The sequence below is a fragment of the Hyaloscypha bicolor genome (assembly GCF_002865645.1).
Source record: "Hyaloscypha bicolor E unplaced genomic scaffold K444scaffold_129, whole genome shotgun sequence".
NCBI classification, from domain to species: Eukaryota; Fungi; Ascomycota; class Leotiomycetes; order Helotiales; family Hyaloscyphaceae; genus Hyaloscypha; species Hyaloscypha bicolor.
Window position 1 is genome coordinate 493,896 of NW_020194631.1, and position 12,731 is coordinate 506,626.

The 12,731-nt window shown below is 48.2% G+C and overlaps 5 protein-coding genes across 5 annotated transcripts; 3 read left to right on the plus strand and 2 right to left on the minus strand.

Moving 5' to 3' along the window:
- Positions 1-655: 655 nt before the first annotated feature.
- Positions 656-2,956, minus strand: K444DRAFT_110101 (uncharacterized protein). The gene is made up of 12 exons (XM_024870312.1): positions 2,518-2,956; positions 2,410-2,463; positions 2,223-2,362; positions 2,171-2,173; positions 2,090-2,119; positions 1,967-2,039; positions 1,882-1,918; positions 1,740-1,830; positions 1,572-1,606; positions 1,389-1,433; positions 994-1,331; positions 656-937 (listed from the first exon to the last, which is right to left on the minus strand). Exons 1-11 carry the CDS (start codon positions 2,639-2,641, stop codon positions 1,037-1,039), a joined length of 927 nt encoding a protein of 308 aa, XP_024731555.1. The 5' UTR covers positions 2,642-2,956; the 3' UTR covers positions 656-937; positions 994-1,036.
- A 456-nt stretch (positions 2,957-3,412) lies between these two features.
- On the plus strand, positions 3,413-3,923 carry K444DRAFT_110178 (uncharacterized protein). Its single transcript, XM_024870313.1, has one exon. The coding sequence runs from the start codon at positions 3,512-3,514 to the stop codon at positions 3,863-3,865; it is 354 nt and encodes a 117-aa protein (XP_024731556.1). The 5' UTR covers positions 3,413-3,511; the 3' UTR covers positions 3,866-3,923.
- A 405-nt stretch (positions 3,924-4,328) lies between these two features.
- K444DRAFT_618014 (uncharacterized protein) lies at positions 4,329-5,855 on the minus strand. The gene has a single exon (XM_024881236.1). It carries the CDS (start codon positions 5,514-5,516, stop codon positions 4,464-4,466), a length of 1,053 nt encoding a protein of 350 aa, XP_024731557.1. The 5' UTR covers positions 5,517-5,855; the 3' UTR covers positions 4,329-4,463.
- A 3,999-nt stretch (positions 5,856-9,854) lies between these two features.
- On the plus strand, positions 9,855-10,504 carry K444DRAFT_110199 (uncharacterized protein). The gene has a single exon (XM_024870314.1). It carries the CDS (start codon positions 9,957-9,959, stop codon positions 10,284-10,286), a length of 330 nt encoding a protein of 109 aa, XP_024731558.1. The 5' UTR covers positions 9,855-9,956; the 3' UTR covers positions 10,287-10,504.
- A 232-nt stretch (positions 10,505-10,736) lies between these two features.
- K444DRAFT_539360 (uncharacterized protein) lies at positions 10,737-12,003 on the plus strand (the record flags this gene model as incomplete). The annotated part of the gene is made up of 3 exons (XM_024875621.1): positions 10,737-11,125; positions 11,299-11,468; positions 11,531-12,003. 3 exons carry the CDS (start codon positions 10,737-10,739, stop codon positions 12,001-12,003), a joined length of 1,032 nt encoding a protein of 343 aa, XP_024731559.1.
- Between the last annotated feature and the right edge of the window lie 728 nt (positions 12,004-12,731).

Genomic DNA, 12,731 nt, shown 5'->3' on the forward strand with positions numbered 1-12,731 from the left:
GGCTGTGCCTGTCCCTTTTTCTCCGCTGCCGTGAAATATCTCCGCGTCAGTTCTGCACCACATTATACATACCTGAAGTTCGCGACGCCCACGCTCTGGAAAAGCAATATGTCGTGGAGCAGGCAGCGAGGGATTTGGAGTGATGTGTGAGGTTTTGAGCAATTCGTGCCGTGCCATTGGCACATAATGTCGCATTGGAGAGGGCCATTAGCGGTGACTGGTACTCGTATCGGCTAGAACCTGTCAGGGTATTTAGCATGCGCTGGCCCGGACCGGTTTGCTCGCTGCGGGCGTTATCTTCGAAGCATCTTCGTGCTCTTGGAGATTCAATTGAGGGGAGTGGAAGGCGACCACCAGCTCGAGACGCAATCGAATAGTTCGTGGGGGATCTTTCCTAGGGCAGATACTAGTACGCCAAGGGAAGAAGGGCAGAAGGGGAGAAGCCGCAATGGCTGGCTGGAGAAGTGGGACGTGGAGATGTGTGCCGTGTTGAGAAATTAAAAAAATGTCCCGCCGATAAGCAGCGATAAGCATACGAGGTTACTACTCCGTAAAAGGAGGCTGGGCGTTCTGGGCTGGTCAGGGCTCGCTTAGGCGTCTGTGTGAACAGCAAGAGTGAAGGCCCGATTCGGGAAACCTACTTCTCAGCGGACCCCAATGCTGTCTGTGCCAAAGATGCTCAGAGAACTGAGAGGCCTCTCACCTGCATGTAAGGCCTTACCACATCAGCCAGTTGACATTCTCCAAGTTGAATGTTCAGGGTTTCTGGGACAATGATACATACTAATCTCAAGACCTTGAAAGGAGAGTCGAGGAGCCAGATGGGATGAGAGATGTAGATATTTATATCCGCGTTTTGGCTACCAAATATAATGCCGACATCAACGCACCGTAAATATAGAGTCTGGACATCAAGTCACATTATTGCGAATTATTCCTTCGACACAAATCATCAGTACTCCCAGTCTTCCCGCTCTGTTGCTCATCACTCACAGTCCGTATTGACCTGCGATCAGGCCTAACATGCGAAACCTCCCTAATATGTGCCGTCTCGATGGTGACCACATTCGGAGGAATGGTACTTATTCTGTCCAACGCCAACTCGTCGTCTGGTTCTTTCGCAGACACGACGGTCGTGACACCTGTTGCCTCCCGCCATTCGCGCAGCCCGAGCTCGTAGGCGGCGATCTCGGAAAGAGGGGGCCGGGGAACGAGGCGCTTTGGGGATGGGGTGGGTTGAATTGAGCGGATTTGCTCGCCGTTTTGGGACGAGATGGTGGAGGCGTTGTCTTTGGAGGTTATCCAGTGAAGGACGAGGACGCTGAACAGTACTGGGGAGGTTGATCTTAGTAAAGAGCGCGGAGGATGGTCGAAGAAGGGGGACTCACTGTCGGTGTTGCAGCACATCAAGCATATCCATCCTGGTTCGCCGACTAGGACCAGGAGAACAGTAAGATTACTTCAGGGGAGTCAGCATTTATAAAGGGACTTGCAGGTCAATATACTCACACAACACTTGAAGTCAGGGTACAACAACTTCCGATGAAAGTCCGAAGAGCAATGGTGCGAACCTGAGAGTTTCGATCGTTCTTGTAGGAGTAGAGAGCTATCTGGGATCAGCTAATGCTAAGTGAGAAGGACTTGGAGTAGGGCTTGCCGCGTAAAGGGATTAGGAAGAGAGATGTCAGATATACCTTGAATTATCAGCGAGGGGTTCGATTATAGGGATGGATACATACATTAACAAGAACATCAAAAGCTATCAGTGGGATCATTGCCACTCGCTTCATACCAATACGACAGGAGCCATTTTCGTAATTGGCAAACCGGCTATTAGATGACCTCTGTTAGATATCACTTGTAATGGGGGCATTAACTTACAAGTAAAAGTTGAGCGCTATGACAACGCAGTATGGGACTATCCAGAGTCAGCTTTGATTCTTCGACGGATTACCTGGCCAATTACTCAACATCCCACACGAGTTGAACAGATACAACTTGTCCTTGAATCTCGGCTTCGAGCTCCTTCGGATGATGTACTGAGACACTTATTCAGCCAATCGCAGTTATAAAAGGAACAGATTCATACTGCTCTCTCAACCAGGAAGTAATAAAGCAACTTTGATGATTAGCAAGACGGGTACTCCTTGTACGATCAGACGGTACCTACAACCTGAGAAATATCAGCAAGTAGTGCCAACTGGACATCCAACTCTACTCACTTTGGTTGTCACGTAACAACTTAAACACAAGAGCAAAGCTTGCTCGCAGATTTTATGGGAAGAGTCGACTCCAAACCCATTAGAAAGCACTGCAGTCCCTGCCACAAAGCAAATCGAGTCAACGTAGATGATGAGAACCACTGAATGCTGTGAGCCAGGGTCAAAGGCACTTTATAGACAGACTCACACCAGCAGACTAAAGGGAGTCTGGACCAGTCTCGTACATTTTGAACGCGTCGAGCTGCCTTTTGGTCAATTTCCCAAGAAGAAGCAAGATCAGATGATGATTCCTTACTGAGACACACTGATAGTGCACCCATGGAAGCCAAAGAGAGAACGATCGACGCTATGGTGCCCGCTTTCGTCTCTTTGAGAGGAACATCGTGGAAATCCCGAGGGACGAAACCCATCATCTTCATCTGGCAATTATATAAAACGATAGCAGCATAAAGTTGTAGTGTAAGGGGAGTAGGATTAGACTCGATTATTAAGAGAGACTCGCTAACATACTCTGTTCAACTCGAGGGCGCCTCGACAGCTTTTATCGCTTCGCCTCGAGGGGGCGGCCAATTGCCACGAGGCACTCGCGTAATGCCCATCGGAGCCATGCCGTGTTCTCGCCAGGGCGGAAGACACCCCAGATCCTGCACTCAGGTCTGCGACTTGACGTCACCAGAAGAAAACAATATCATTGGGCTTGAAATACAGGAGGTCCAAGTGCATGCTTTTTCAGCGATTTTAGGGAGTCCTGACAATGGCTTTCAAGCCTGCCATCGCACAGCGTTGAGAGGTGCTGCCAACGACAGCTTCTGTCTTGATTGGAGGAGCGGTGGACTAGTGAAGGGAAGGCGTGAATTGGGTGACACAGACCAGGAAACTTGCAGATCACAATTGTGAGACAAAGATGCTGTCTGCTCCCACATAATTTGACCGGAATATACAAGTCTGAAGTGCCGTTCAATACGCGACACGGCAGGATGCAACGCAAAGAAACAAACAATTGAACACAGCACGAACCATTGGCCAACGACGCGTTGACAGAAAGGTCGGTAACAGCTTGTCACCTACGCTCCGGCGGGATATGTTCTGAGCAAAATTCCACGAAGGGCATTGGCTTTGGGCTGAGTTCTCTGGCTGTTGGTCATTTTCCCCCCAACAGCCGCCATATCAGCCACATTGTAACACGAGATATTCTTTTTGGAATTGTGAGAGCTGACAGAGCTTATGAGAAACAACAATCTGATGTGCACGTATCATATGGCAATCGTGATGTGCGCTATGATCTCCGAATGGGGCCGACACCCACATGCTCGCCGAGATTTGATCTGGACCCGGACCTCTCGTTGGCCGTGGCGCGAGACCGTCATGCCGGTATGTGCGGCACACGGCTCGGGAGACTTATCACGTCGCTAAGCAACCAAAGGGTGTGCACCGATCGAGGGGCTGAGCCTGCGGGAAATGGGAAAGAGGAGGGAGGGCTGAAATTGACGATGAGCTACAACGTATCTAGGGAAAATAATGTAGCGAGACAGGGGTGTTCCGCGCTGGCACGGACCAGAAAGCAAACAATACGAACTTTTAATTGGCTTTTAGCCCTTGTCTGTGGCTCTCTCGCTACATTATTTTCCCTAGATACGTTGTAGCCACTCGGAGTGACGAGGGTGCGGATCAGATAGGCGTCGAGTGAAGAATTGCTTTTGGCGCCAATGCAGTGCGATACGGAGGTATATTTCCCCTTTGGGAGTAATCTGTCATGTCAGCTGTACACAACAAACTTCCCAGTGGATTGGGCCCGATCCTATGCTGTGTCTTGGACGGATGGTTTCCGGAGCCGGTGAGGTGGAGTTTCCACACGTGATCTTAAGGTGTAGGCCCGTGGTGGTCAAAAAGGGTCGCTCATTTCGTTGAACCCCGTCAAGTTTGAACATTCTCAATGTTCCTTCAGTTTACTGTACATTCAGGTTCTACCCACTGCGAATCTCCAGGGGATTCTCGAATATTCAAGTCCTAGAGATAAGGTCAAACATCCAACCTCACTTGGAAACTGAGTGACGTTTTTACCGTCCACCGCAAAAGGGGCAATGCTTCTCAAGGATTGATAGAATCCAAGCAAGCTTTACATGCTCATACATCTGGGTATACGTACACGAACTCCATCTATTTCCCAAAAACAAGAGTAACTCGTCATCATCTCAACCCAGTTTTCTCCAATCCTTGACCCATTACCCGATATGTCTCCACTTAAACCATATCAATAGATGGAACCATCTTCTTCATCCTCATCGCCTGCTTCAAAGCTTTCTTTTCTTCAGCTGCCGCCTTCTTCGCCTCTTTCTTCGCCTCCCTCGCAGCCTTTTTCTCCTTTCTGGTTGGTCCTTTCGGGAACTCGCTTCCCTCTCCTTGTAGTACATTGCCAGGATGCACAATAATCATCAGCGCAATCGCAATGAACATTGGGAGGGCATCTAAACACATGAAGTATGCTTCGCTGTAAGGGATCGGATTCTTCGCAGGATCGAGACCGGATGAGAATTCGATAAGACGGAAAATAATTCGGGTGGTGATGAGTGCGAGGGAGGCGTAGAGAACGTAGTGGAGCATTCTCCAGTTGCGTGGCTTTCCGTCGAGAATCTGGCGCGATCTTTCTTGCTGGTTCATGATCAGGTGGAACTTGATGGCGATCGAAAGGAAGATGAGGATGCAGAATTGTTGAAGGCCGATGCCGCCCATGTAGAGATGAATGCCCAACATTTGCGTTGATTCGGAATTGCTAGGCTGGATCAACACACCCCCTCCCGCCTGCGTGAGGAACGACAAAATGTCGAGCCAAACGAATATTTTGGCGATCTTGATCGCCTTGATCTTCCAGATCTTTTGCTCGGGGACGAAGAAATACACCATTCTGCCCAGAAGCATATAATCGAAAGCGTTGATCCACATCGGTGCTAAGAGCAACAGTATCTGGGAGACAGTTGCGAAGGCAGCATTTTGTTGATTTTTGCTGCCAAGCGTGCGGAGGATGAAACTTGCGAATTCCCACGAAGTTCCCATAATGAGAGTCCAACATAATCGAAGCTTCTTATGGGTGAATGCTTGGTATATATGAAGAATGGTTGTGATTCCAAAGAGAATGGCGAATGTAAGGGCTGCCGCAAATGAGGGATAATACATGTAATTGGCATTACAGGCCCACTCAGGGACGTAGCCATTCTTGTCTGGTGTTACTGTGATGCATGATGCGGTCGCTGTGGGGGAGGAAGTAACTGTGCTGGTGCTGAGGATTGTGGAAGACATAATGCTGCAGATTGAGTTTTCTGATAGCTGGCATCAAGTGAAATCATGAGGGTAACAAAACATAGAATTGAGGTTATCTTATACACAATGAGATGAGGGACGATTGCATTCTTAATGCTTAAAATAAAACACAATGACGACGCTATGATTCAGGAGAAAGATCAAAGAGGTCATTCCGACCTTGAACTGTGAGCGTCAGCCTCCACGCCAGCACTGCTGCCGCGCACTGAAGTTGAAGTGTACGAGCGAATGAATGAAATCCAATGATAACAGCTACCAATCGATGACTAACAAGCGATTGAGCAAATGGATTTCTATGATAGGTGCCAAGAAGTAGAGCCTCCCCTCAATCGTCAGAAGGAGTGAAGACTCTAGCATTAAATGTAAGCCGGAAGGATGACGACCTCGTTGCCTGGTACGAACACACCAATCAGCAAAATGCATGAGAAAATCAATGGCTGTGCGAACGCTGAACTCATCCCAGGAATTCTTCAGAACTCCGACGCAGAAACACGAACTCCGCAAAAGTCAAGAGATCTAAACGTCGGTCCGTCGCAGTCTCCTCATAACACACGAGGAATAGATTGGGGCTTGGATGAGTTTGGGTTGATCATGATGACCCAAAGATGCAGCGTCCGAAGTACGAAGGCCGACGGCATTAAAAATCGTCCATATTCGCTAGTGCAAGGAACACCAAAATGTCTTAGTTTTGAAAATTGTGCGTCACAACGCCACCACATCCGTATGCTTTAGTTCAAGCTTGATAGGATAGAAAAGAAGCTCAAATATCCTTCATTTGTATTTTGGTGACTTTAAAATTATAGGGACGTTTTTCGCGAATTTTTGAATGGGGGAATGATTTTCAAGGCTCTCGCTTAGCAATTTAGACGATTTTTAATGCCGTCGGCCTTCGTAGAATTTGATTCAGGGGTCCGGTCACTAGGGGAAAATGTAAAACGACCCCCCACCCCCCCCCTCCGGGGGGGGTGTCGATTGGGGGCCGGACAAACCTAAAGTAGAGAGGAACACCAAAAAATCTAGTTTTCCTTTAAGTTTAATTTACTATATAAAGAATTATTATTATTTTTTTATTTTTTTATATTATAGAAAGCCAGATCATAAGCTAATAAGATACGAAGTCTTTATTATATAATAAATAGTAGATTTAAGAAAATTTAAAGAAGGTAAGGAAAGTCGGAATTTTTAAGGCACTATGAGAGCCTGAAAATTTAGCGATCAAGCGCCTGGAACTAATTTACCTCGTGCGCAATTATCGCCTCGCCCGTTCCACGCCCCAAATTAGAGCTCTTATATATAAACTTCCTTATACCTATATTAGAAATTCTGATTCGAGAGAAGGACTTAAGTAAGTACAAGCAACTAATTAAGTATTATTAAAACTCTAAAATCCATTGATTTGTCTAATCGACACCGGGGGGTGTCGTTTTACATTTTCCCATCACTAGGAGGGAGATCGGCCACTACCAGACTACCGAGAAGCCGAGAGTATCGCTTCCCAGCCGAAGTAAGAACGAAACGTTAAGCAACATGAAGCAATACATAGTGATTCTAAGCAGACGTTGCGATGGTGACTGATGCTGACTGATTTGATGTATTACATAAAACCTGATGGTTACGGAAAGCCAAAGCTGTACGAAGGCCGACGGTTTTGAAATCCGGACATCTTCGCTTAGTGAGAGCCTTGAAAGTTGTTCCCTTGCGTTCAAAAATTCGCGATAAAACTCCCTTAAACTCGAGAATCACGAAACCATAAGAAAGAACACCCTGGATTCTTCTCTATTACATAAAGTTTAAATTAAAGTATTTGGAGTTGGTGGTGTCGCGATGCGCAATTTTTAAAATATAGAGATTTTGGTGTTCCTTCACTTAGCGAAGGTGTCCGGATTTCAAAACCGTCGGCCTCCGTAAGGATCAAAAGACCAAGCGAGGAACGCAGGTTTAGCGTTTGACGATTGACGATTGACGATTACTGTTCAACCCACCAAAATTTGCCCGCACCTACACTCCGCCCCTCCCCCTCCCTAAGCCACTACTACTACCTAAAATATTAACTCTCTTTAACTCTTCTCTCTCTCTCTCTCTCTCTCTATATAAGTATAGGGGTAAAAAAAAAGGGGGGGGGAGGGGCGGAGGCAGGGCGAGGGGACCCTACTAAAAACCTATATCGCACCCTACGAAAAAGTCAAGTACTAAATTTTTAGTACCTATAGCCTATAATTTAGTGACTACGGCCCTATAATTTAGCGACAAGTAGCCTATAATTGTAGGGCTTCCTTTTCCTCGCAACTCACAAGTCTCGAAGTTCACTTCTCACTTCTCGTTTTTTACATTTCACTTTTACTCGCTCCATCCTCTCTCTCCCCTACCCTATAATTATATATAGAGATAAGAATTAAAGAGAGAGAATAAATATTTTAAGTAGTAGTAGAGGCTTAGGGAGGGGTGGGGGGAAGCAGCGAGTGTAGGTGGGGGGCAAATTTTGGTGGGGTGAACAGTGATCGTCAATTGTCAAACGCTAAATCTGCGTTCCTCGCTTGGTCTTTTGATCCTTACTCCGTACGGCTTTCCGTAATTTATGTAAAACCCCTAGACTGCTGGCAGTCGGCATAACTCGTAAAGCATTTAGAGTTCTTACGGAGTACTAGGAGTAGGTTCAGGATTCCGCGGACCCTAATTTTAGCGCCAAATGTACCTGAATGCCTTGCAGGTCGGGGGACTGGCTGTGCAAGAATCCTTCCATGGATAGTATTTTGGGATCCTGGGGCAAAGTAAATGTCAAGCCTTCTCCTCTGGAGATTTCTCTCGGCATCTGGCCTCACCGGTTTCGTCTTTTGTATTCTTAGGAGTCCAGCCAAACGTCGACATTGGGGGCCATGTTTCATGTGGTTCCCCAGTCTCAGTTCCTAAGTGGCGTCGGGACGCGACGATCGTTTTGCATTCAAGCTTTCTGCGAACAAATCGTACTTGAAGCTTGTTTCAATACTCGGTCCAGCCCGGAGTAAGGATCCAATTGGCTTCGACTTGTTCAAAATCAATGCTTTCGCCAAGGCTCGACACTCGAGATGGCATGGCTTGGCTAGAGAGCTTGTTATCAATCGTTTGGTGTTCGCGAATCTGTGTTGTCCCGAGGCTTGCGCACTGAGGAAAACAGTGAGGCGTTCGGTTTCAAAGGACAGAACACAGCGGTTATTCTTGGAAACCCAGTCCATTGGTAAAGTGAAAGGCCGGCTGGGTATCGTGAGCCACTGGTGAAAGCTGGATTTTACTAATTCAGCGAGCAATGCGCCTCTTTCACCCGGTGCCACCTACCGGGCACATCGCTTCCTCCACTGCAAGTTTAGAACACTTCTCCTTTGAAGGAACCTGGAATAGGCCACTCTCCTCCCCGGAATTTTAGAGTTTTGTAAATCTCCGATTTAGATCGTCGCAGACTCGCATCATGGCCGAGAGCCGTTGAGTTCGGAGAATTGGAGTGTCGCCGGGACGGGTCCATTTGCTGGGAGAAGGCGAGAATAACATACTGAGGTGGCGACATGCCCCCGTCGAGCACTTTAAACCTCTTTCATTCTTTCTTTCAATCCCGTCTTTCAATCCCGTCTTGCGAAGTGCCGCACTCCAGGCTGCAGCAAACAGCCCCCGGAGAACGTCAGCATGCGGTGACACCCAACGTAGCCAACGGCCTCGGCGCAGTGGCCTCGCCGTAGTTCTAATAAAATAGTTCTAATAAAACACAATAATAATGCCGGCTGTTTGGAGGAGCCAGCATGGGACTTCGTATATCTGACAGGCCGTGCTTCATGGCATCCCCTGTCGCTCCTTTGCTTGCCCCTGCGAGCGGAACGGTCATTGCAGAGCCCCCTGGAGCCGCACAGCCATCGACCGACCTGTTTACTCCGTAGGAAGGGTAAGTTAGGCACACACAGGTACAGTATGTACGGAGGTACAGCCCATAAGTATAGTAATAGCACTAGCAAGGGAACCCTTAGGCGGGTGAAAGACTTGACTTGATCGGGTATTGAATCCCTCGTTTGGCTTGTTTTGTTTACTCATTTTGGCAAAGCGACATTCAAAAATGTACGTGCGCAAGAAACCCCTGCTAGTGCTATTACTATTTATGGGCTGTACGGTGTACCTCCGTACGGATCCTGTTTTTGCTGCCCCAACCACTGATCTGCCCCTGCCTGCCCTCCCGTCCCGATCCCCAGATCTGACATGCTTGGCGGAAAAGCTTGGCAGCGCCCCCTTGGCCTCCCTGGCTCCCTCGCCTAAAAAGAATTGGCCAACGTCCGCTTCAACTCTTGCAGAAACTCAATTGGTCAATTGAGAGAGACCCAGCCAGCACGCAGCACAGCACGCCAGCTGCTGAAGAACAATGGGAAGCTTCGAACGCTCGCCGCCGCTCCATCATTGTCCCACGACATGACTGACACTTGGCTGGAAATGTTGGTGACACCTGTGCCTCTCGCCCGCCGTCCACCAGCCACACGCTTCACAGGATTCTGCGTGTCCCTCGATGCCAGTGCCTCACTGCCTCACTGCCCCACTACCTCCACCTGTCAGGCACTTCTATTCCGAGAACTACCACTGCAGTTCGAGCCATGTTTTCGGGACTTCTCCTTCCCTCGGGGCATTGAGGTATGTAGAGGGGCAGACGGCTTCAGAGTGGCACAGAAAGAGCGCCCTCTTCGCTTGATCAGGCATCTCCCGTTCCCGTGCCTCTTCCCTCGCGTGCTTGTATTGTCTCGGTAACAATAGGCCCAACAGCGCGTGTAATAATGCAATTTAGCAACACTTTGGGACTTTACCCACCCTCAGCCCTGCACGCGGAGAGATGGGTTTGGAGGAAGAGCACAGTGCTCTGGTGCAGGGGCCGAGTTCCATCCCTTCCAGGCTAGTGGCTCATTCCCTTCTTGCCTCGGGTGCTTTCTCAAAAGCGTGGGAACACACTCGGACACTCGCAGCGTAAAACCCTCCTTCACTTCCACGCTGACCGCGGATCCGTTGACGTCAAGCACGATCGGAGTTCATCTTCAATTCACTATTCGCCCTTCTATATAACCTTCGTGGAACCCCTCCCGTCGCCCCTTCCATGCCACCGACGCCAACTAGCCTGTTGTCCTGACTTCGCACTCCACTCCACGCCTTCGCCTCACCACGTGTTGTCCACCGGGGCATCAGTTCACCATGGAAGACTTCCTCATGTCTCGAGACATCAACGAGACACTAATATCGGGTACAACGAAAGGACCACATGTTACCAAAGTACCTTTAGAGCCCATTTCCAGACTGGTACCCTTCAGTGCCTTGATCATTTGTATCATCTTCGTCAACTACTTTTTGATCCGGTACTACGTCCTCGAAGGCTTCTTGCTCAAGAAAGTCTATGGCAACTTATACACACAGATGAACGAGACAGCAAGGAGAGGGTTCGTCAATCATCATATCGCTGGGGCGACGAAGCTGTTGATCCTGGTTCTGGCGGCATATCCCTTCATCGATGTGGCTTTTGGGACAGCTACCTTCAAGTCCTCATTTGCCGGTTCGAAACATGTCACCCAGGGTGATATCTTGGTTGTTGTGACTCAAATGTAAGTACAATTTCCGGAATTCTACTTTCAATCATTGTTTTCCACAGTGGTTCACCCCGGAGGCGACAATTATAGAAGAATCTATCTTTAGGGTTCTCCGCTGTGCGCGGACAAGAGGGCAAGAGGGGAAGAGTATCAAGTACTAGGCCACCTGCTGATTCGTTTCCCGACAGGCTCATTGCGATGTATGTCTTCGAATTATTCTACCGACCAAAAATATCTCCAGTCAGTGTTGCGCATCACATTGGGACAATCATGATCGGCCAGACTGCAATTGCAATAAGTTTAAATCTCGTGAGAGAAAAGGACGCTACCATTGAATTCATTCTCTGCACGGTGTGGGGTAAGTTTTAGTCAAAATCCTTGCTTCTTGCTTTGTCAATTGCTGACAGAGTTCGTCTGCAGGTGCATTCGACATAATCTCCGAATTTCTTCCTCACATAGCTATCATCCTATACCGGGTATACCCAACTTCGCACAGGTTTCTCTACAAGGTATTCCGTTTAGCGTGCATTACAACTATTGTTGGGACGCTGGCCGAAACGATCCTCACCATGTATCTCTTCGGCAGTCTCTGGACCCGCTGGACAATTGCTTTCAAGGTCACAACACCTATGCTCCACGTCCTCTTCTCTTCAGCTCAGTTGTGGGGAAGTTACAATTTATACCGGATGTACAAGAGGCAAGAACGCCTGTTAGCGGAATTGGAAGGGGATGTGGACGATACAGAAGCCGGATCCAAGGCAGAGGATACTAAGGACCGAGAGATTGTTAAGCCGAATGAAGAGGCACACCAATCGTCAGATGCCATGTCTCATTACGGCTCAGACATTGAGCTGCCGGATCAGGATTGCCTGAGAGGGTCGAAAAAGCCTTGACGCTAAATCATGTTTTGTTCGAGTTTCCATCTTTGTAGCGTTATTTTGGCAGGAGTTCCTAGAGATGCATTATCAGACGGCGTACTTTGATCTATGAACAGCAGTGATACATGGAACGGAGTTTTATGATGGCCAACCGTTTTTCTCCTTCTTCCCTTGCACATGTCTGTCTTACCTATATATCTCCATTTATTAGGCGTCGAAAAATAGGCAATGTATATCCAGTTCCTTTGGGACCTTCACGATCCAATCACTACTGCAACGGCCAGTCCGAAGCTAGTTACTTCAATTTCTATCTTCCTTTGCCTTTCCCGTTCTTCTTTTCTCATCTACTCCACACACGTGTCCTTCTCCATCTCGCCTTCACCGACCCGAGAAAATCAATCTTTCCTCCAATCGGCCCATCCCCTCTTCAATTGCATCATCGAGTTATCCCAGAGAGGCGCAAGTTTCGCAATCCGAATGTGGAATGTCACAAACAGAAACAGAAACAGAACCTCTCGCCGCTGTGCTCCACTAATTCAAGCGGCAAATGGTCCCGGTGGGTCAGCTTCGGTTCCTGATGCGGAAGGACATTGCATTGGGGCTCTTGCATCTCAGCTGGAATTGTCTGGCCGGACCCTAAAATCTTAGCTAATGAATCCTTTTCGGATGATTACTCCGGCTGGGGATTGAAGGAGTTTACGAATTTATCTGGATGAAGATTTTACAAGACATAAGACGGAATC